The sequence below is a fragment of the Squalius cephalus genome (genome assembly GCF_949319135.1).
Source record: "Squalius cephalus genome assembly, chromosome: 22".
Classification (NCBI taxonomy): Eukaryota; Metazoa; Chordata; class Actinopteri; order Cypriniformes; family Leuciscidae; genus Squalius; species Squalius cephalus.
In genome coordinates, this window is record NC_137143.1 from 28,199,014 (window position 1) to 28,219,877 (window position 20,864).

The following is a 20,864-nucleotide window of genomic DNA, read 5'->3' on the forward strand; positions in this document are numbered from 1 at the left end:
TTAAATGAGTCAAGAACACTACATCATCTGATGGTCATCTGGATCCCAAAGCCCCAGATGAATTTTGCAAAATAATCTGATTAAATCTTTCTTAATACTTTCCAATTAAAATAGCCTTAACCCATAGATCTACTGAGGGACACGTTTATTAGCACTGAAGTCTTTCCGTAGCTGTACAGAAGTCTTATATTACGAATTGCAGTTCAATGTTCTTGTACAAATAAGCGAGACAGTTGTTTGTTTATTCATTAAGTTTATTCTGTATTAATCATTAGAAAATAAAATTTCAATATTGATTAAAATCAAGTCCAGGCCAAAATAAATAGGAAAATTACAAAAAATGCATCAATACAAAACCTAGAGGGATATTATAAGTCATCTGCTACGAAGAGAAAACCCTTTTTTTCTTTTTCTTCATGGAATAAAAACCATAACAGAGCAAAGATAAAGACTTTCAAATGGAGAACATCACCACGCATCTTTCCGTTACATATGTACATATGTTACACTATAATCTTAAGTTTCCTTACAGCATTAATAAGAAAAAGTATATAATAGTATAGCAACAACTCTAGATGAAAATGTGATAATCAACAGATGTGGCTCTGAAAACTTGTACTGTATAATACTTTTTTCCATTTTTTCGTTAACATATCAGCGTTAACAATACAGAGGAGTGTACTCCCCCCCACCCCCCCTTTCTTCTGTTTGTCCCAGCATTAAAAGGTGAAATGTAAATGACATATAGATTTCACTAAACCGTACGCACAGTCACAGAAAAGAGTACAAAATTCGCCCACCTTGATACACAAAATATGAATAGAAAACAGGGAAAACAAATTGCACGTTACAGTAATTTGTGCAAAGACGAACAGCAATGTGCTAATAGTAAAATCCCATTGGTATATTAAGAAACCAAATTTTTTCTTTCTATTCAGGAGTCCCTGACACGAGGTAAAAGTTAAATCTTTAGTTCAATACGTTTTTTTGAAAAGTTTTTTCTTTGTTTATTAAAAATAATGCATATTTTATTGTCCTTACCAGTAATTGCTACGAATAGTACAATGTGCCAAGAATGTGCATTGGTCCGTTTACAAGATACAGTATAATCGACATGAAGACCAGAACACAATGTTTCATTCCCCCCCCCCCTCCCCGCACGGATTATTTCAGCCCTTTCAGATGTGCACGCGCAGTGTTTCATGACAGTATTCGGTTGACTGAAAAGCACAGTACTCTTTCAAAACACAAGAGATCAATAACACTCAAGAACAACAATTTCCAACAAACCCCACATTTCCCTTTATTTAAACTGTAGTGAAGCTTAACACTTCAAGGCAGTGGCCTTCGCAGTCAAACTTTTTTTTCTTCTTTATTTTTGCCCATAGTGCTCAGCAGTAATTTGCCTGTTGGAAGTGACAAAAGGTCAACTGAATTGATGTAATCCCATGTTGAGGCCTAAGGACAGCGATTTACAACACCTTAAAGGCAAAGACACTCACAAAAAGGACGCTTCAAATGCTGATATGTTTCCCCTGCTCTAAAAGAGGTATTTCCAGAAGCCAGAGCTGAAGTGAAAGGTGAAAAGAAAGAAAAAGAAAAGCAAAAGTGGGGGAAAGGGGGTCAGTATTGCTTAACCAGAGTCTTGCCTTGCTTAAAGGGATAGTTGCACCCAAAAATGAAAATTCTGTCATTAGATACTCACTCTTATGTCACTCACTTACATTAACCCTTAAAGGCTGAGATGAGATAGTCGGCTAAAAATAACTATTGTTCTTAGAGTCAAACAGGAACGACTGTTGATGCTTAGTCCCACCCCCAAGCCCAGATTGGTTGAAACTGTCATCTACTCAACCAATAATTAGCATGTTAAATCATTTGCATTTGTTGTATTTTTGTTGCACAAGACAATTTTCACAACTGTTTTCACTACTTGCTGCACTATTTGCATTTGTTGTTCATGTTCAGACTGAATATATAGTCACTTTTGCTTCAGTGTTTTGTTATTGTTTAACTATATTTCTATTTATTTTTATTTTTTTGAAAACATCATCATTGTCAGTAAATAAAACCAAAATTTTGCTGAAATTTTCTTATTTCTAGTTCATTTCTATGTTCTCTGACAAAATGAATGTAAAATTGGGACTTTAAATGAGCTACATTGAAACTTGATGCCGACTGCTAGAATGGGTTAGAAAAACAAAGAAAAGTACAGGCGAGTCAGGTGCCTCAAAAATGTTCTAGGTCTTTAAGGGTTAATGCATTTGGCAGACACTTTTATCCAAAGTGACTTAGGGCGCTTTCAGACCTGTAGATTGTTTGCTTTGTTCTGAAACAGGGATTCAGATTGTTACTATTGTTATTCTTCTTGGTCTGAATCGCGGACCAAAATTTATTAATACAAGTCACATGGGAGTAAACTGTCCTCTCATTGGTCAGATTGCCCCCGGCTTTACCAATTGGCTCTTTAATTTAGAAGGCGGGACTAATTCTCATGAGTGGACCGTCTCTGTATATCTAAAGTCTTTGATTTTACTCTCCATTTAGAGCATGAATCAATCAAGGCTTCATCTGTATTTGGACCGTTCTGAAATATGATCATCTGACTAAATTTCAATTAGGCATTTCATTTAGTCTTTTCCCCTACAGAGAAATGCTCTATATAACTTAAGCTTGAAAATGATCCTTGTGTTCAATGGGGAAAAAACAGGAGTTCTGATGAGATGACGGTGACTGTGAGTGAATACAGGATTTTCATTTTAGCCTGAACTGTTCCTTTAAGGATGCATGATGCAAACATACACTTCAAACAACCCAAAACTCCCCCATAATCATATTTTGTCATCATAATCATCTTCATTATCATTATTATAAAACTAAAGGAAGATTTCAGTATTCAAAACACCTAAATACATTGGTGGAAACGAGTCGCTGATCTGAAACCCTAGCGCAATTTCGAGATCAGCTATAGATCAGCCAGTGGCAGCAGGCTTTTCCAAGTGGCAGCATGTTCCTGGTGAGGGTCGTACAGTTTAATTGCAGACTAATTAAGCAGCATCGTTAATGCACAAAGCATTTACCATTGCACCTTCCTGTGCACCTCCCCTGCACAAAATATGCAACGAAACACACACACAAACCCTTAAAATGAGACAGACTCCTTCAATATACACAAACAAGAGCACGATTAAGACACGATTCTGTAAGCCCTACTGAATTCCCCATAAAGAAGGTCAACGTTCATGACCCATACTGCATACCGTAGATTTTAAGGGAACACTACGTCGGTTACACTTATGAAACGGACAGTGAGAAAACGACTTGCATATCTTGTGCGGGTGTGTCACAGACATAATAACCTCATATAAAATTGGCTTTTTTGTTCTATACTTCTCACAAACAAGTATGAATGCATATGAGCAAAGAATAAAGGCAAAGAATTTAATAAAGTACAGTACCTATTAAAGTAACACCAAATTTAGTCTTTTTCGTAATGCAATAACATCAATTTAGGATTAATATTGCTGCTTTTTTTGTACAGTACATAATTACAAAATATAGAATGTCTCTTTACAAAGTTTTTCTTTGCTTTATATTACAAGTCATTTACAGCAAATTATGAAATATCAAACAGGCTATCCTAAATTAAAAAAATAACCTGTCTGCTAGTGCATTCAACACAAATGCTGAAATCCTCTTGAAATCCACAAACCTGCATGATATCCTTATTGTAAACCAGTGTTGTAGAATTAGCGTTTGTTCTCTAAAATATGCCTTAAACGTTACTAAAATAATCATACGGTGCGAGTCGAAAACTACAGCCTTAGTGGAGGGATATGCCATACTTGCTTGCATTGAGCTTGCAACGTGCTTGATATGCAAAACCCTTAATAAAGTGACTGAGGTAATGAGAATCTTTCTGATTGTCATCACCTTGGAAACAGCCTGCCCCTGGGTACCGCTCCTCGCTGCTCATTGGTCCATTTCCTGCAGTGACGGTACGAGCAGCCAATTAAAGTTCTGGGCGGTCCTTCTTAGCTCCTCCCCGGCGCCGTGGCTGCCAACTTCCTGCGTGAACAGGAAGTGAGCGAGCGGCACCGATGCGTCCGTTCCTGTGGTGCCTTTCTGCTCTGCTGTAAAGGCACTTCTTTAGGTAGTAAGCCAATAAATATAGTTCATATTTTTTTGTTTTGCTGATCAGTTTCTGAGGAACAGCAGCAGCCTCTTATCAGGCGCTATAAAGTGGTAATGCATATCATTTCGTCTGCCAGGTCCTCCTCGTATGGCGGTCTGGGTTCGGGGTCCGGTTCCTCGTCGCTGTAGCTAGCCGAGACATCTTGCAGCTCGTAGTCTCTGTGGCCCAGTATGGGGAACACGTTGACGCCGTTGACTACCGGCGTAATGCCACCGTTCAGGAGATGGCTGGCGGCGCTCTCCATTTCGTCGATGGTCATCTCGCACGCATCCGCGATCTCGTGTTTCGTGGCGGCCACGAACTTTGGATCCTTGGCGTATCGACCCAGTCCTTCTGATATCAAGACCTGCTCAAAGATGGGAAAGGATGAAATGATGCTTTGTTCTGTCAGCATAAATTCTAAGATCCTTTCTTTGCTGACACGTAGTGAGACATACGGTCACTGCCTGTAGAAACATTTTGTCCTGAAACTAGAAACCTTTCAAAAGAGGGAATGAAAACTGTGTCTTATGTACTTCTGGCCTGGTTATGGCTTCAAATGATATAAAATTGAAAGCACCTTATTTCCCTCGTCCCTCATTTTAGAAATCTACCGACACAAGAACAGAATTTTCTAATGGCAAACATCAATAGAAAATGTGGATGGAGAGCGTTTGAAACAAAAACCTTTTCTAATGAATCCAGATTAAAGCCCCTGGTATATTTTCCGCATCCCGTTCCGTCTTTCAAAGTATATTCCTTTGGCCGTGAGACGTGTTTACACACTACCTAACACACTTTTGTTTTCAAATCACTTGCATATGCACCGTTGCATGCGCTCAGTCTACACGGACACAATAACTGCGCTGCACGCGTACGGCCAAAGTATACTTTGGGCTTATGTAGACGTAGTGCTAGTTCACATGTTAAAATCTAAAGATTTAAATTTAAACCACTATTATGACTACTTACATCTCATAAATAGAAATAGGAGTTGTCAGACTCACCGCCTCTACCAGGCTGGTAGCGCTACCTCTCTTCTGGTGGTACTGGTTTCTATACTCTGGTGGGACCTGCAGATGAACGGGTGAGTAGTTCCTCTGCTGGTACTCGGGATCATCTGTATACCATGAGCTCTTCCTGATGGATGAGTGACTGCTGCTGGCGCTGTCCCTCAGCGGACGGTCCACGCGGATCAGCGGCGTGTAGTACGGCGTTCTGTCTTTACTTGCAGGAGTGGGAGGAGGTGACGCCCATGATCTGGTAGATTGAGTAGGTGAAAGCCTGCGAGCCCTGCTGGAGTCCAGACCCGCAACCGCCATTACCTGGAACCACAAGTACAGTGGTCAATATAAATGCATTGACACATAATACTATTCTGGCATGTAGGATAGTCATAATATTTAATCATTTCATTAGTCGATACCAATATACATTTTTACTTGCATGCTATTTGATACTCTTCTTTATTTATAAAGTTAAATATTACATGTAAATATTAAAGGAATAGTTAACTTTTAAAATGAAAATTCTGTCATCATATACTCACCCTCATGTTGTTTCAAACCTGTATGAATTTCTTTCTTCTGCTGAACAGAAAGGAAAATATTTAGAAGAATGTCAGTAACCAGACAGTTTTTGGGTCCCATTGACTTCCATAGTAGGAAAAAAATATACTATGGAAGTCAATGGGACCCAAAAACTGTCTGGTTACTGACATTCTTCTAAATATTTTCCTTTCTGTTCAGCAGAAGAAAGAAATTCATACAGGTTTGAAACAACATGAGGGTATATGATGACAGAATTTTCATTTTAAAAGTTAACTATTCCTTTAACAAATAAAATGAAAACTCTGTATAATATCATCATGATTCTTCCATGAAGTCACTATCATTTGGTTTTAACACTACTGTAATAATTGATGTTACCTGGTGTTGCATGAGATGTAACGGAAGAGCAGTTCGCTGGTGAGGAAGATCGTCTTGGCTGCCCTGTCTGCGCAGACACTCAAAATTGAATGATGGCCTCCGATTACCTATTAATGAGAGAGATTAATATCTTCTGCAGGGGTGATTAAAAATCCTACAACCCTAATCTTCTGACATCCTCGCTGAACCATAAAGCAGAGGGCCTGTTTGTACAGAACAACACAAATGAAATTTTCCGCATGTAACACCAAGACTTGCCTTGTGGTGTTGGAGGAAGCAGTCTTCTCTTTGGTGACCTATGTGGATCGTGATAAAGGGGCTGCTCGTCATCATCATAATAACTGTCAGGATGGTGGTAACCCCGTGGTGTCTCGTACTCCTGGTCACTGTTGGGGTACCTGCATATGGTAAATATCCATCAATATATTTCTGTAAATTTGATTTATATATAATTTTTTTTGTGTGACACAAGTGTCACAATAGTTTTACCTATCACCCGACAGCATGCTTTCATCTTCGTAAAACTCCTCTCCGCTGTAGTACTCTCCAGAGTATCGATCTTCTTCATACTCCTCTTCACGGCGTATAGTGGGTCGTCTTCTGTCGCTGCCCTGCGCCCTGCGTGAAGGTCGAGAGGTCAGCGAGAGGCCGGTTAGATTGTGGTCAACAAGTCAGCAAAAGACCATGCACTACCATGCAGACGTGCGGCTCCAGACCGCAGTGAGACCTCATTAGTAAATAAGCAAAACCTCATTGGGACGTTCTATTTGTCAATGTATATGTACAGCAAATAACTAAAAATAGTATAAAAATCATATAATAATAATAATAGCGCACATTTATCTAGGTAAGCGTTAGGTTGAGCTACCATGTTAGGGGGCTAATGTCGTTAGGCTACTACTTACATGTTTCAAATGATAAGCCATGTTTGAGGTTGATGAATGATTGGCGAATGTTTGGATTTCCTGCCCAACATAATTACCACATGGACCAGCCGTGTTAACAATCTGTCCGTCACACTGGCAATTCCAGTGGAATTTTTCTACGACTAACCGGCTAATTAAAATTCGGTCGACTAATCCTCTTCTCATCGACTAACTTTTAGTTGATAAATGGGGACAGCCCTAGAATTTACTACAACTTTAAATCATGAATGGCGTGTTGCTTGACGTACAAAATATTAAGCAAACTACACATATATCCCTCCCAGCCATGCTTTTTGTAAAAGATATAGCATCTACTCTAAGGTCTAAATACTAAACAGACTAGCAACCCCACTGGCCCAATATATAGGACATATCAACATTCCTGCAGAGGGGAACTTAAAGGACAACTCTTGTTCTAGAAAAATAAGGTACATAAAATGTACTTAACTAGAAATAAAAACTGTGTTTAAGTGTTATTTACATTTCTATAAAGTATTAATCTAACAATGAGTCATCCTTTAAGGCAAGCATTTCATTTTGTTAGCACCAGTTATCCAGCAGACACATGCAGCAAGCCCCTCTTTCCATTCATCACCCAATCACAACACACAGAGACTCAAAGACTTATCTTGATTTGTTAATGCTTTACTAGATGCTCCTATCATCTTTCCAGTTTTGAAAGTCTATCTGTGTGTGTATATAAAGGCCCTGTCCCAAATAGCGCCAGTCAACCAGTCTTGTGGACTTTTGCAGACATGTAAAGTCAACATCAAGCGCCATGTGGGACGGGGCTGAGGTAGAAAGCCCAACGCTGTTACCCACTGGCCACAGTTCTGCTTATCATTCACCATCTGTTTTTATACAAGCAACAGTACCTGCTATGTAAACATATAATACCTAATGTAACATACCTAATATACGTCTCATAGTAGCGCCTTCTGTTCCAGAAAGCAGAGAGATGGTTAAGAGAAAGCATTTCGATTAGGAAGAAAAGAGAAAGGTTGAGAAAAGCAGAGGAATAGGAAAGGGGAATGGATGGGCACATATATCATACAGTATATACAGGATATATACAGCATTTTTATATATGTGAGGCTGTTTTCACACTTGCTTCGATGGCTTTGTCCAAACCTGAGTTGAATTACACCCCGTCCTCCACACTTCATGTGACTTTTTGGTTTGACTAGCTCAATAAAGCACCAAAAACATGGAAAGTTTGGTTTTCTTTACTTTTTGAAATTGCCATGGAGGGTCTGAACATAAATTTGATTCATTTTGGGGTCAGTCTCCCAAAAGACTGACTCTCTCTTTTTGCTTATAAATGAACCAATTGATTAAAAAACATAATTCTGTTTTCCTCTGATTTCTTGGGGCAGTCCAACAAGGATTTTAACAATTTTTTTTTTAGTTTTTCTGCTAATCATACACACAGTATCTTGTCTAATCTTTGCTCGGATGACCAGATCACTCACCATTAATCTTATCAATCGGTTTTGAAACCCTTCCCCAGAAATGGCTTTATTAAAGTGATGAGACAGGGAGTAAGACCAATCTCAAGGTTGGCCATTTTTCTTGTTCATCTCATTAAAAACTTCCTGAGCACCTCAAATGGACTTGGGTCCGCATCAAATTCTCTAGAGTGAAAACCAACACACTCTCTGGCAATTTCTAACTATTTTACATTTTGGTGAATCCGTGGCTAATTCGTATGAATTATGTAATCTCATTTGTACGTTTTTGTACTGCTTATGCCCCATTGATGGTTAGGTTTAGGGATGAACTTTTATACTAAATTTTTCCAAAATATCATAGTTTGAACAAACTCAAACGATATCAGCACTTCGTAAAATAGTTATTTTCTCATGAGATTGTGTGAAAACACCTTGAAGAAAACATGGTATCACCACGGCCAGATAATGGACCAGCATAGGACAGGGGCCAGGTGCTTTGATTTAAAGATGGATAAATGCTAAAAAGGAAAATAATTTAAAATAAAATGGTCTAAAGGTGTGGTCACATTAGCGAAATTTCGGGCTAAAAAGGTCAATTTTCTATTGTCAATAGTGTACAGATGTATGAAGCACTGCTCACACAGAAGTTAGTGTAAACCAAGCAGCTTTCTATTGGTCAAGGCAGCAAATTCACGGGACCAACTTGAACCAGTTGCAAAATCTTTCACCCTCACACAAAATTCCAAAGTGCCTGGAATCCTATGGAGAATGGATTTTGCATGCAAAAATTGGCTGAACAATAAACGTGACCACACCTTAAAGCTGATAATAATGTGCATGAATAATCATCTAAATGCATAAATGTAATGGATGCAGAGTTTAAAAGTCACTTTCTTGTTTTCCAATCTACTAAAGAAGTACTTAAAGGTGCAGTAAGCAATTTCTGAAAAATGCTGTTGAAAGTGGATCGGACCGAGCACCACAACAAACTTGTAGCCAATCAGCAGTAGGGGGCGTGTCCACTCATGATGGGGGAGGAGAGAGAGAGAGAGAGAAAGAGATCTGAAGAAAGACTATAGAAAGAGAGAGGGCTGAGAGACAATACAAAAGAGAAAAGCTTAGAGGAATATCACCTGTAAAAGAAGGGTTATGATCAGGCAAGAGCTTTAGGATCCATGTTAATATTAGAATACCTTTCCAGTGCTGGAGGAGGCCTGAAAATGGACACCAAGGTTGCGTTTCTTTCTGCTCCATATGTGAGTAACATTGGTTTTGAGAGTGTGCTTCTGTCGACTAACAACGGACTCTTGCTTGTATATATACTCATGTACTGTATGTTCATTTTTTGTTCTTACTTGTCATTGTTCGTCATCTTAACTTTATTTTTCACGAAGCTTTTTTTTGCTGCACCTCTGCTATGGTAAAGAGACATCCACTCGTGCATTTTGGGGTCGGAGCAATGAGGAGAGGGGTGTGTTTGTTTGAGTTGATTTTTAAATATCAACAGTGTTCAACAATGACTCTCAGAAATCGCTTACTGCACCTTTAAGAAGTTGCATTGACCTTAAAAAACATCCTTCCTGAAGCAATTCCAAACAATCCGAAGGGATCAAAGGAACTGGTTTAAGAAGTTGTTGATATTCATGAGATTACGCCATACTCTGCTAGCGCTGAATACATATGAATAAATATATAAAAAAGCTGAGAGAAAGATGTTGGATGAACAAAAAACAAGCATTCACCTTTGCCCTTGTGGGGTCCTGGGCTTGTCATATTCTCCATAGTACGATCCCGGGTAGCCGTTAGCGGGCATATGCTCATAGTACCGATTGTGTCCTCCGTTAGGTAAACTGGACATGTTGGCGTTATTTAGGTTGATGTTGGTAGACTTGGGCGACTTGTTGTAGGAGTTGTGATGATGATGGTGATGATGGTGGTGGCGATGATGGTTTTGCTGGGCCATAGCATTGGCGCGGCCCAGGCGCCCCACAGGCTGTTCCATGTGGGCGTAATGTGGGGGCGGCTGCACCTGCAGGGGGCGCTGTGTGGCGTTCGTCTGGTGGCCGGAGCTCCTCCGGGGGTCTCCGTTTATGTGGTTAATGTGGTTGCCAAAGAGTCCTCCATTTCGCTGGGAAAAAATACTTGTGTTTGTAAGTTCAAAAAAATGCGCAATAGACGAAAAAATAGCGCCATATTTCAGATTTCGCGAATGAAATGCGGGCTAAAAGCCCGTTCACACCAAGAACGATAACTATGAAGATAACTATATCCACACTACAGGACGATAACGTTCGGTTTATTCTTTGTAGTCTGCTACTTTAAATGCTTGAGGTGGATTCTGATTGGCTGTCAATGTTTTTATCGTTCATCAGCTGGAAAAAATCATTCTGAAAGTGAGTCCAACGATATTGTTCATGTGTGTCATTATCGTTATAGTCGTGATGTGGACTTTGCTATTCTCAGAATAAGAACGATAATAAAAGTTTATAGTTATACTTACTGTGTTATAGTTATCGCCCTTGGTGTGAATAGCCTTAAAGGGATAGATGTACGAGCTTTAGTTGTAATATTGACCTTCAGCTGATGCAAAAAAATAAAATATGTCTTTCTTGCTGTCAAAAAAACTCTGGAAATTTATCCCACACAACCTTTTAATCATTTGCAAAAAATGAAATATGGCGTCTTTGACAGTTTATCCAGTGCTAAAATATTTGAGATTGCCATTTTTAATGATCTCATGGGAAAAAGAAGTTGGAAAGGAGGTAAAATGGCGTATGGTGTGAGTGAATTTTCAACTGAATTTGAAATCAAGAGAAATGCAGATACAGTGGATTACACTGGATTATATATATTTATATGCTACGCTAAAGCTAACAGTTAGCTGTTAGTACAATATACCTTGTTTAAACGTTGATAATATCATTGAAATCAACAACTGATAGTCAACTTGATGAATTTATTCCTGTTTAGTGTCTTAATCTTAGACTTACAGCATATACAGGGACCTCCAGGGATGGCGAATAATTCATTGCAACTCCCTTAAGGAACTGTTACTACTCAACTCAGATCGGTTAAAGTGAGACAGATCGATTTTATAAGGAGAAAGGGGTCATAAAAGGTGAGTAATTTACCCTATAAATTTCTTCGTCCTCCTCTGGCATAAAGTCTACTAGCTCATCATCCTGCAGGTCACATGATATCGCACGGCGTATTTCTGGCCCAATGTCATGCAGCGTACGGAGGCCAGCCTGTAACCGTGACGACAAGATAGCTAAGGACCTGTTCTTCAATGGAAAGCCCTTGAACAGCAGCGACATGTTGAAAACGGAGACCCTCACACACACATGCCACCAGGGGGCAGTTTACCAGACACATTGACACAAACAGGCTTGACGAGACAGTTCCAGACAGGACAAATTCATGAAAGATGACAACAATCACAGTAGACAAAGAGGACAAACACGAAAGCTCCTTTATATTTGTACACTACAACTAATACACTTACTGTACTATCCTTTACTGTGGCTTTCTAAAAAGGACTGCATTAGGCACAGATGCTATTTTGAAATATTGCAAAACTTTTTTTTCTGCCAACAAAACATTTCAAGTGTAAAAAAAAAAATGTGTTAGTTAATAACACTCAAAACCTCTAAACAAAGATTATGTTTGCAAAGAAATCAAACACATTAAAGTGTTTGATTTATGGGGATGGAGACCAACAAAATGTCTTAAAACAATGATACATGAATTATATCTCCGAAGTGATGGCAAACAAATACAAACACTTCAACCACATATAAAACAGACAGAAATACATTTACAGATCACCATTTGCACACAGAGGGATCCATATTCAAGCTAAAACAACATTAGCACATCCAAAAACAGAGAGATACAGTTGAGGTAAAGAAGGTCTCATGCAAAGGAAAAGGAAATAGTTTATTCGGTCAAATTTGTTTAAAATTATTGCAAATCGTACAGCGTGTTCACAATGACAGTGATTTGCTTTTGATAAACTAACAAATCTGTATTCTACCGTAAAAATGCCTACTAACGAAAATATGTACTGTAGTTGATGCTAGAGCTGCACGATTCTGGATAAATTGAGAATCACAAATTTTCGTTTTTAGAGTACAATAAGATTCAATTATATTCCAAAATAATTAAAGAACAATAATTTGTGCCAACAACACATTAATTCAACATAAATGGCTTTCCAAGAAAGTTTGAGAGTGACTTACAGCAATGTAATTTCTGTCAGTGTGAACGCACCTCAAGACCAAAACTAATGCACACACAATGTAAGCTCGCATATACCAATTTGACAACAATAATTTGCCTTAAAAAGATATAAAAGAACACACCACTTATTAATATAATCTACAAAATGAAATCTCCATAAAACACACATGCACGTTGCGCTTACCTGCAGGGCGATGGCCGTGTTGTTCTGTGCCGGGTGAACGCCTACCAGGCCTTCCTCTTTGCGTTTCTTGAATTTCCTAAAGTAGTCCTGTATCAGGAAAGTGGCATAGAACTTCCCCACCGTTACCTCATCATCTGAGTGAACAGACCACACACACGGCTTCGCTGTCAGCAAGTAGCTTCAACGCACGCATACACACCTCTGCGTGACGCACGTGAGAGACAGAAATTGACGCCAAGAGATGCTTTGTGTTATTCTAACTACGTAGTCACTGAGAGAGAAAAACAGCTAGAATCTGTGAATTAAATTCTAATGAACCCTTCAGAATTGTCTGGATTTCTACACAAATGGCTCCGAAAATGTGACCTAAGTCTAGATAATAAACAGATGCTCTTAATTAACAAACACCACATACTAGAACAACGTATGCTGTAGATCATTTTGCTGTAGTTATTTTGAAGTTCACTTTCAACCTCTTTCAGTAGGGTCACCTTGAATGTGTATACAGTACTCTACCATTCAAAAGTTATTTCAAGACTGCATTTGTTTGATCAAAAAATACAGTAATACTGTGAAATATTATTTCAACTTAAAATAACTGTTTTCTATTTTAAAATGTTTTACAATGTAACTTATTCCTGTGATGGCAAAGCTGAATTTGACTCTAGTCTTCAGGTGTTACAGAAATCCTACAGAAATCATTTTAATATGCTGATTTGCTGCTCAGTAAAATTTCTCATATTATCAATGTTGAAAACAGCTTTGTGGAAACTGTCCTACATTTTCCTCAGGATTCTTTAATTAATTGAACAGCAAGAAAATAGAAATCTTTTGTCACATTATAAATGTCTTTACTGTCATTTTTGATCAATTTGATGCATCTTTGCTGAATAAAAAAAATGTATTGACCCCTAACTTTTGAGTTTATTATAATAAAAATGTTTCCAAATGGCACTTTAAAATGTGAAGTTTGTTAAATAAGAATTCCTTTACGTTTTATTTATAGTCCAGACTACATTTTAAAGCCATTCATGCAAGAAATATAGATAATTACAATTAATAATGATTAGGTTTTCAAACCTTTATTTACAACTGCAATATAAAAACAATTAAAATACAAATTTCTAAGTATTTTCTGATGAAAAATCTAACTTAAGCTGGTAGTTATGTTTTGGAACATAATAACTGGATTCTAGCTGGTTTAAGCTAGTAATTTGCTGGTTATTAGCTGATCCAAAACCATCCTGGACCATCATCAAACCAGATACTAGCTGGTCAAACAGCTCTCTTATTCCAAACATAGCTACCAGCTTGTAATAGAATAGAAAATTTAATTTTCATGTTTTAGCACCCATCAGATATCTGTAAACATATTAGTATTAGCACATTAGCATTAGCATTAGCATAGCAACTGTGTGAGAGATTACTGGAAGTTTGGGGAAGGGGGTTGCAAAGAACTGCATCAGCTAAGCCATCTAACTTTACTAAAATCTAGTCCTATACTGTATGTACTTAAATTCTACTGAGAACATGCAAGCAAGCAACAATGAGCAATATGTATTAGCACATTAGCGCTGCATTTCTGTGGGTGCATTTGTGCATGTCAATACTGTTTTTGCATATGCATTTTGATCCTCTATGTGTATATAAAGTGTATGTGTTGTGTTTATGTATGTGTAAGTGTGTGTGTGAGAATCATTCTGAAGCAGGGGTCTGTCACTTTTTTAAACAAGCACGTTGGGGACAGATCAGGATAGAAGAGGCAACATTAGTTCCATGCCACCACCCTAAAACAGAATTGCTTCAGAATATTCTGAAGATTTGAACTTTTACATGAACAGAAAGACAGTTAATGAGGAACGGAAGCTGTGGAAAAGCTCAAGCAGATACAGGAGATAGAGCGACAGTGTAGAAAACAGAGAAAGAGACATTTTTAGAAGGACACAGCATGCCTGAGTTGCCATGCAAGCCCAAAGCTCAACACACACACACAAACACGCACACACACACCTTCTTCAAATCCTCCAACCATATACTCATACACACAAACACACACCATTGAGGTTCCAGTGTGGACGCAGTGAAAGTACCGAGCAGGAGAGGAAAGCATTTGCGACACATACGGAAAAAAACGAACATTGCAGAAACCTGACCAGGAGAAACTAAGAGTACAACAGCAGGAAAAAGCTAGTGCGACAACTGCCGTGTGTGTGTGTGTGTGTGTATAATGCAAATGTACAGTAGTATGTGTGCATATGCTACATGTAGGAAACTAAATTGTGTTCAAAAATGATATTTACTAAATGGATGATTTAGGTGTGAGTTAAAAGAGGCAGAAGTGAGTGCTGTTGTGTATGTCTATGCTCTGTTGTGAATGTATTTCCATAAGCAGGGACAGGTTCTGGGATTTATAACTGACCACCAGCAGGGGGCACAACTTGATCCAGAAGTTTCATGCTTGTTCTCTTCCAGATCTTCTTAATCACGGCTCGGAGCTCTTCGTTCGCCTGCTCTAGGTTACCTGGGTCAAAACACACACACACACCATGTTATCAACACAACTATAAGGGTAGTTTCTTAACTCACTACCATCACATGTAGAAAACAGTTAGGTTAAATTGTAATGCAGTCTTGGTGAGTATAAAAGACTTCTTTCGAAAACATTTTAAAATCTTATTGACCCCAAACTTTTGCATGGTACTGTAACTACATAGCACTTAATCTTTTATAACATGAGATTTTGGCCAAATGACAGAAAAAAGTTAGCACCCACATAGCAACAGTAAACTTTAACCGGTAAGTTGATGAAAACGTAACGCGATGCACTTTCTGCCTCAGATGCGGCTGTTCTAATGATGAACAAAACATGCATGTCCTAAATTCCCAGAAATTCACAGGTCAAAAATTCTGTGAACTCCATTTGGGCTTGATTTTGGTCAAATGTTAAAAATAGTATAATGACACATGCAATTGTCTGACCATATATAAATCCACAATATCAGCAGTATTGAATTATTTTAAAAATACGTTTTTTTCCAAAGTAGTGTTTTTGGAGATATGAGGTTTCCACCTGACACTGACGATGTTTAACTTTTATGACTTTTGTGAATGAAGCAAATGATCTTGTCTTGAATCATTTAATTGAAATGGATATTTCTAATTAAGTGGTTTATGGACTTCCCGATTGTAATTTTGATTCAGAGCGTTTTGCGAAACGCTATGAGCAGTTCAGCGAAGAATTCACGTACCTTCCGTTTTGATCTTCAATGCAGTTCTCACGAGAGCAAAGAGTGTAGCGTTAAACATGACCGTGCCGTCACTGTTCAGGGGCATGTTCATAGCCACCAGTCTCTGGAATTGAGAAAGAATGACAGATATAGAAATAGAGAGGGTGGGTTTGGTGTGTTTGCAAATGTTCAAACACATTATTAATAAATGCGTATGTCTTACCTTGCAAGCGACTCTATGAGGACAGAGTTTCCCAAAACCAAGAGGAGGCTGAATCCGCCGTAACAACGTCACCACATCGAGATGTTTTATTCTGCCTCTGTGATAAAAAAAGAGAGAAACATTGACTGAAAAAATCACATTTGATCTTCATTTCATTGCTATTAAGGACAAGCAACTGGCATATTGTGATATTCCTTCATACAGGTATATTCACAAACACATTCACATATCCTTACTTGGCCTCTGGATCATACTCTGACCAAATCCTCTTAAATTCATCAAGATGATGTGGCCCCAGAATTGACCAATCACGGGTCAGATAGTCAAAGTTGTCCATGATGACAGCCACAAACAGGTTAATGATCTAAAACAAGATATTATTCAATTTGATTCATATGAAAAACTTTTGAGAACAAAATAGTTTATAATTCTCCCCAGAAGTCCTCAAAAAAAAAAAAAAAAAAAAAATTCCCTTTGGGGCTTCAAAATGACTAAGTTTGTTTCTGCCACAGAATAAAAAATAAATAAAAATACGTACAGTAATTGCAAAAAACAGTACTTTTTACTTTTACTTATAATTCTGACATTTTTCTCATAATTGTGAGTTTATAACAATTCTGACTTTTTTTCTTGCAATTCTGAGATATTAATTCACAATTCTGAGAAGAAAAGTCAGAAGTGTGAGATATAAACTTGTAATTGTGAGGAACTCCAAATTGTAAGATAAAGTCGCAATTACATTTTTAATATTTTTTTTTCAGTGGCAGAAACCCAAAAAATAGAATTGTGAGATTCATGCAATTCTGAGGAAAAAAGTGAGTTTTAAACTTGTTTTATATTCTATAAACGCATTTACCTTTTTCTTTTTTTTATTCTGAGGAGGAAACAAGCTTCCATACCAAATAATGCTTTTAATAAATTCTAAAAATGCTTGGAGGACATGTAATATTATAAATAATATTACTCTAGTAATTATAATAATTAGGAAAAAATCAAAAGGAAGTGTAGTTAGTATGTGTGTACCAGGAAGGCGCAGAGCATGTAGAAGGTGATGAAGTAGATGATGGCAAAGCTGCTCCCGCAGGTCATTTCTTCTCCAGGATTATAGTCTGACTCCGGGTCACACAGCTTCCCTGTCATACACGCCAACATGATCTCCTGCCAGGCTTCACCTGTAGCACATCTACACCCCAAAACACACAAACAATGCATAATCTCAAATGTAATCTGATAAAGCATTTTATATTAAACACAAACTCTTAGATGAACCGACAGCATAAAAAAATGGGAACTGTAACAAATGCAACGGCATATTCATAAAGATTTAGCCGTTCACTGACCTGAAGAGCAGAAGCACAGCCTGGGGGAACGTCTGAAAGTTGTTGTTCCTGTTGATTTGTGTGTGGTCCACCATGGCGATTTTCCCAAACACCTGAAAGATGGAGTGAGTTCCACTGATGGTAAATCAAGTTGCACTGTGCAGGACTAAAAGCTAAAGTGCGTCATTTTAGACCTGTCATCAAATACACTCACTGAAATCCCATTTAGCAAAAGTCACCATGAAATCAAAACTGACAATTCCTATTTTTAACGCAACATTGAAGTATTTATTATTTATCCGTGCACATCATATTTATTTCTTTTCATTCATGTCCTCATAATCTTGAATCATTATTACTTCCCCTCCCTCTTGCAGCGACATCTCTTCTCTGATGATGTGTTCAGTGGCACGAGGGCGGGGCAACCTGTCACTCACATGAGATCGACCAATAGCAAACCACAACCATCCAACCATCCATTCAATTCACCATGGACAAAATCAATGAAACTAACCTGCATGCCAATGACAGCGTAGATGAAGAAGAGCATAGCTATCAGTAAAGCAACATATGGCAGGGCCTGAGAAAAGAACATAACATATAAATGCAGTATATATGACAAACTGACCCCAAACAGAAACACTATTACTGTAAACGAGTCACCTTTCTAATAAAGTGCATGACTGATTTATGGTAAAACAAGGAGAAAAGCATCAAGAATATCTATATAATTGGGTTTTCATTATGTTCTTCTGACCTGGAAGGACTTGATGAAGGTCCAGAGAAGGGTTCGAATGCCCTCCCCCCTGCTCAGCAGCTTGACCAATCGCATCACTCGGAAAAGACGGAAGAAGGTAATGGAAAAGCGAGCACTGTCCTCTGTGTTCTGTGGGGGCGGAGTAAGCATCAGTGAACCAATCAGGGAAAAGAGATAACACAGGGCATCGGGCTGTATTAAGGCAGTCTGACCAGCAGAGGGCAGCACAATATAGTTTTAAACTTTTTGATGGTTCATTTAGAGCCAAATTTAGATTTTAGGCATTAAAAATAAATGTAATAATTTAGAACGTCTATAAATGTAACAATAAGAGAACATAATATTTAGACTGGTATGACTGATCCAGAAACACAACCAGAGACCATGCGTTTCATGCTTTAATCCTAGAGAAGAAAGGAAGGGGGGAAGAAGGGTGCATGCTGGATAAAAAAAACTTTGCCATACTTGACTGCAAACCTCAGCACAAGCATGGCTCTCTTGACCCAGAGTTACTTCATGCCAATTTACAGTGGGCCCCCAAACCTCATGGGTGAAAGGTCAGTTTGAGGTCACAACCTTACCTGACCCGATCCGACCTAATCTGACCTGACTTCAGGGGCCCCTTAACCATGCAGCAGTGTCAGCGCTACAAACGTGAGGGCCCGACAACCCCCCCCACACACACACACACACACACACACACACTCACACAGTTCGTCACGTTTGCGTGACACTCCCCCTAATTGGCAAAAAAGTCAAAAGATGTAAAACCAAAGCAAACAAAGATAAAACAAACGTAGATATAAATGCAAAGAAACAACAAATTGAAGTTGGGGTGGGTTAAGATGAGAGGTAACAATGTTTAATCAAAAGACAGAACTCAACCAGAACTCAAATCAGAACTCAAACGGAAACCTGAAAAGGAATGCAGACTCTAAAATTGGGCAAAAAACCCAAGAGGGGCAGAATTTCTTACCCCCGACTCATCCACCTGAGGTGCCTCTGTGGGCTTTAAAATCAAAGACCTGAATTAATCACTATCACATGACGTTAGCACAGCCACTTACGCTTTAAAACGCATTCACAGACACTCATTATATCAAACTCTATAATAACATTTCTAACCGACAGCAATCTGGCTCAAACGACCTCAAGACAGACAATCCTCCATTCAAAACTGCTTATAAGGACTGAAAAATGACCAGTGACCAGAGACAAACACGACTAGATTCACATAAGGGGCTTATATAACACGAAGATCCATCATGTGACCTTATTTCTATCCCGTGGATTACATAAGCAGCTGTAGACAGCATCGGCATACAATACCGCACACATTCATACACACACAAACAAATTAACAGGACAGTGATGGACTAGCACACACTTATGCAATGATTACATCTATGTAAACAAGAGAGTATCCAAAAAACAAACAAATGCTAAGCATCATCAAAAGACACAAGTATAACTAATACAAATATACACTCCTCTGCATTTAAATGCATTGACAGCGTCAATGTTGTGATAATTTTTTTTTATATAACCAGATGAATGCTATTATGTTTCTGTAGTTTTTGTTTGATTAAAAACAATTATTTGTAAAAAGAATTTCACTGAAAGAATATTTAGTAAATACATAGTACAGTGTGACACTAAAAACTAACTAGCAACCAATTCCATGCAGAGAAAACATTTCAAGTTTTGTAATAATTAACAATTTATGTACAGATAAAAGTTGGTTATGTCCTTTCATTATCTTTTTACTAGTCCATTGGACTAGTCCAATATCCACTATTAATGTAACCTCTGTAATTCATTTTTGCAAAGTCAAACAACTTTATCAAACATTGCATTCATCAACATTAAAACACTCACACAATGAAGACAATTCAGCATGTAATCAGAAAAAAAGATGAATCCTTCATCTGTGCAGAAAGAAGACACTCCAGACAGACATGGCTTTACTCATACAGCCTCACCATAAACGTTTTACATTTGCATGAGAAGCAGAAATAATAAGATGCAGTTTCTGGCTGTAGCGTTTGACGGTTCATGCGTTAAGCAGTCGGGCATGTGCGCACACGCTTAGACACATACAATGTCTTTCTCTCCATAACAGCAACACAAGCCTTGAAGAACTTCAGTGTTTCAGTAGCACCGCAGAACCTCCATGCATGTGCCCTGCTAAAGAGTCACCACTCGAGGGCGCTCTAACTGTCCAATGCAAGAGAAGAAAGAGAGAAAGAAAGGATGGATGGCAGAAAAAAGAATGAATAAGGAAGGAAATCTGAAAGAAGGAAACAAATGAAATAAAGAAAAAATGAGGAAATGAGGGGGAAAGCAGAGGGATTGAAGGAAGGAAGGAAGGAAGGAAAAGAAGAATGGAAAACTTAAGAAAACAAGGTAAGAATGACAGAAAAAGCAGAAAGG

The 20,864-nt window shown here is 38.3% G+C and overlaps 1 protein-coding gene across 1 annotated transcript in view; it reads right to left on the reverse strand.

Annotated features, from left to right (window-relative positions):
• Positions 1 to 1,853: 1,853 nt before the first annotated feature.
• Positions 1,854 to 20,864, reverse strand: part of cacna1da (calcium channel, voltage-dependent, L type, alpha 1D subunit, a) — an 88,982-nt gene continuing 69,971 nt past the window's right edge. The window contains exons 32-49 of the mRNA XM_079857976.1: positions 19,408 to 19,440; positions 18,432 to 18,560; positions 18,189 to 18,254; positions 17,696 to 17,787; positions 17,379 to 17,538; positions 16,592 to 16,719; positions 16,356 to 16,452; positions 16,154 to 16,256; positions 15,325 to 15,426; positions 12,906 to 13,039; positions 11,611 to 11,727; positions 10,222 to 10,607; positions 7,940 to 7,966; positions 6,592 to 6,720; positions 6,361 to 6,500; positions 6,103 to 6,209; positions 5,182 to 5,499; positions 1,854 to 4,541 (exon numbers count right to left, since the gene is read on the reverse strand). Of these exons, the coding sequence (XP_079714102.1) occupies positions 4,236 to 4,541; positions 5,182 to 5,499; positions 6,103 to 6,209; positions 6,361 to 6,500; positions 6,592 to 6,720; positions 7,940 to 7,966; positions 10,222 to 10,607; positions 11,611 to 11,727; positions 12,906 to 13,039; positions 15,325 to 15,426; positions 16,154 to 16,256; positions 16,356 to 16,452; positions 16,592 to 16,719; positions 17,379 to 17,538; positions 17,696 to 17,787; positions 18,189 to 18,254; positions 18,432 to 18,560; positions 19,408 to 19,440 (2,574 nt within the window). The 3' untranslated portion in view covers positions 1,854 to 4,235. The remainder of the gene's footprint in view (positions 4,542 to 5,181; positions 5,500 to 6,102; positions 6,210 to 6,360; positions 6,501 to 6,591; positions 6,721 to 7,939; positions 7,967 to 10,221; positions 10,608 to 11,610; positions 11,728 to 12,905; positions 13,040 to 15,324; positions 15,427 to 16,153; positions 16,257 to 16,355; positions 16,453 to 16,591; positions 16,720 to 17,378; positions 17,539 to 17,695; positions 17,788 to 18,188; positions 18,255 to 18,431; positions 18,561 to 19,407; positions 19,441 to 20,864) is intronic.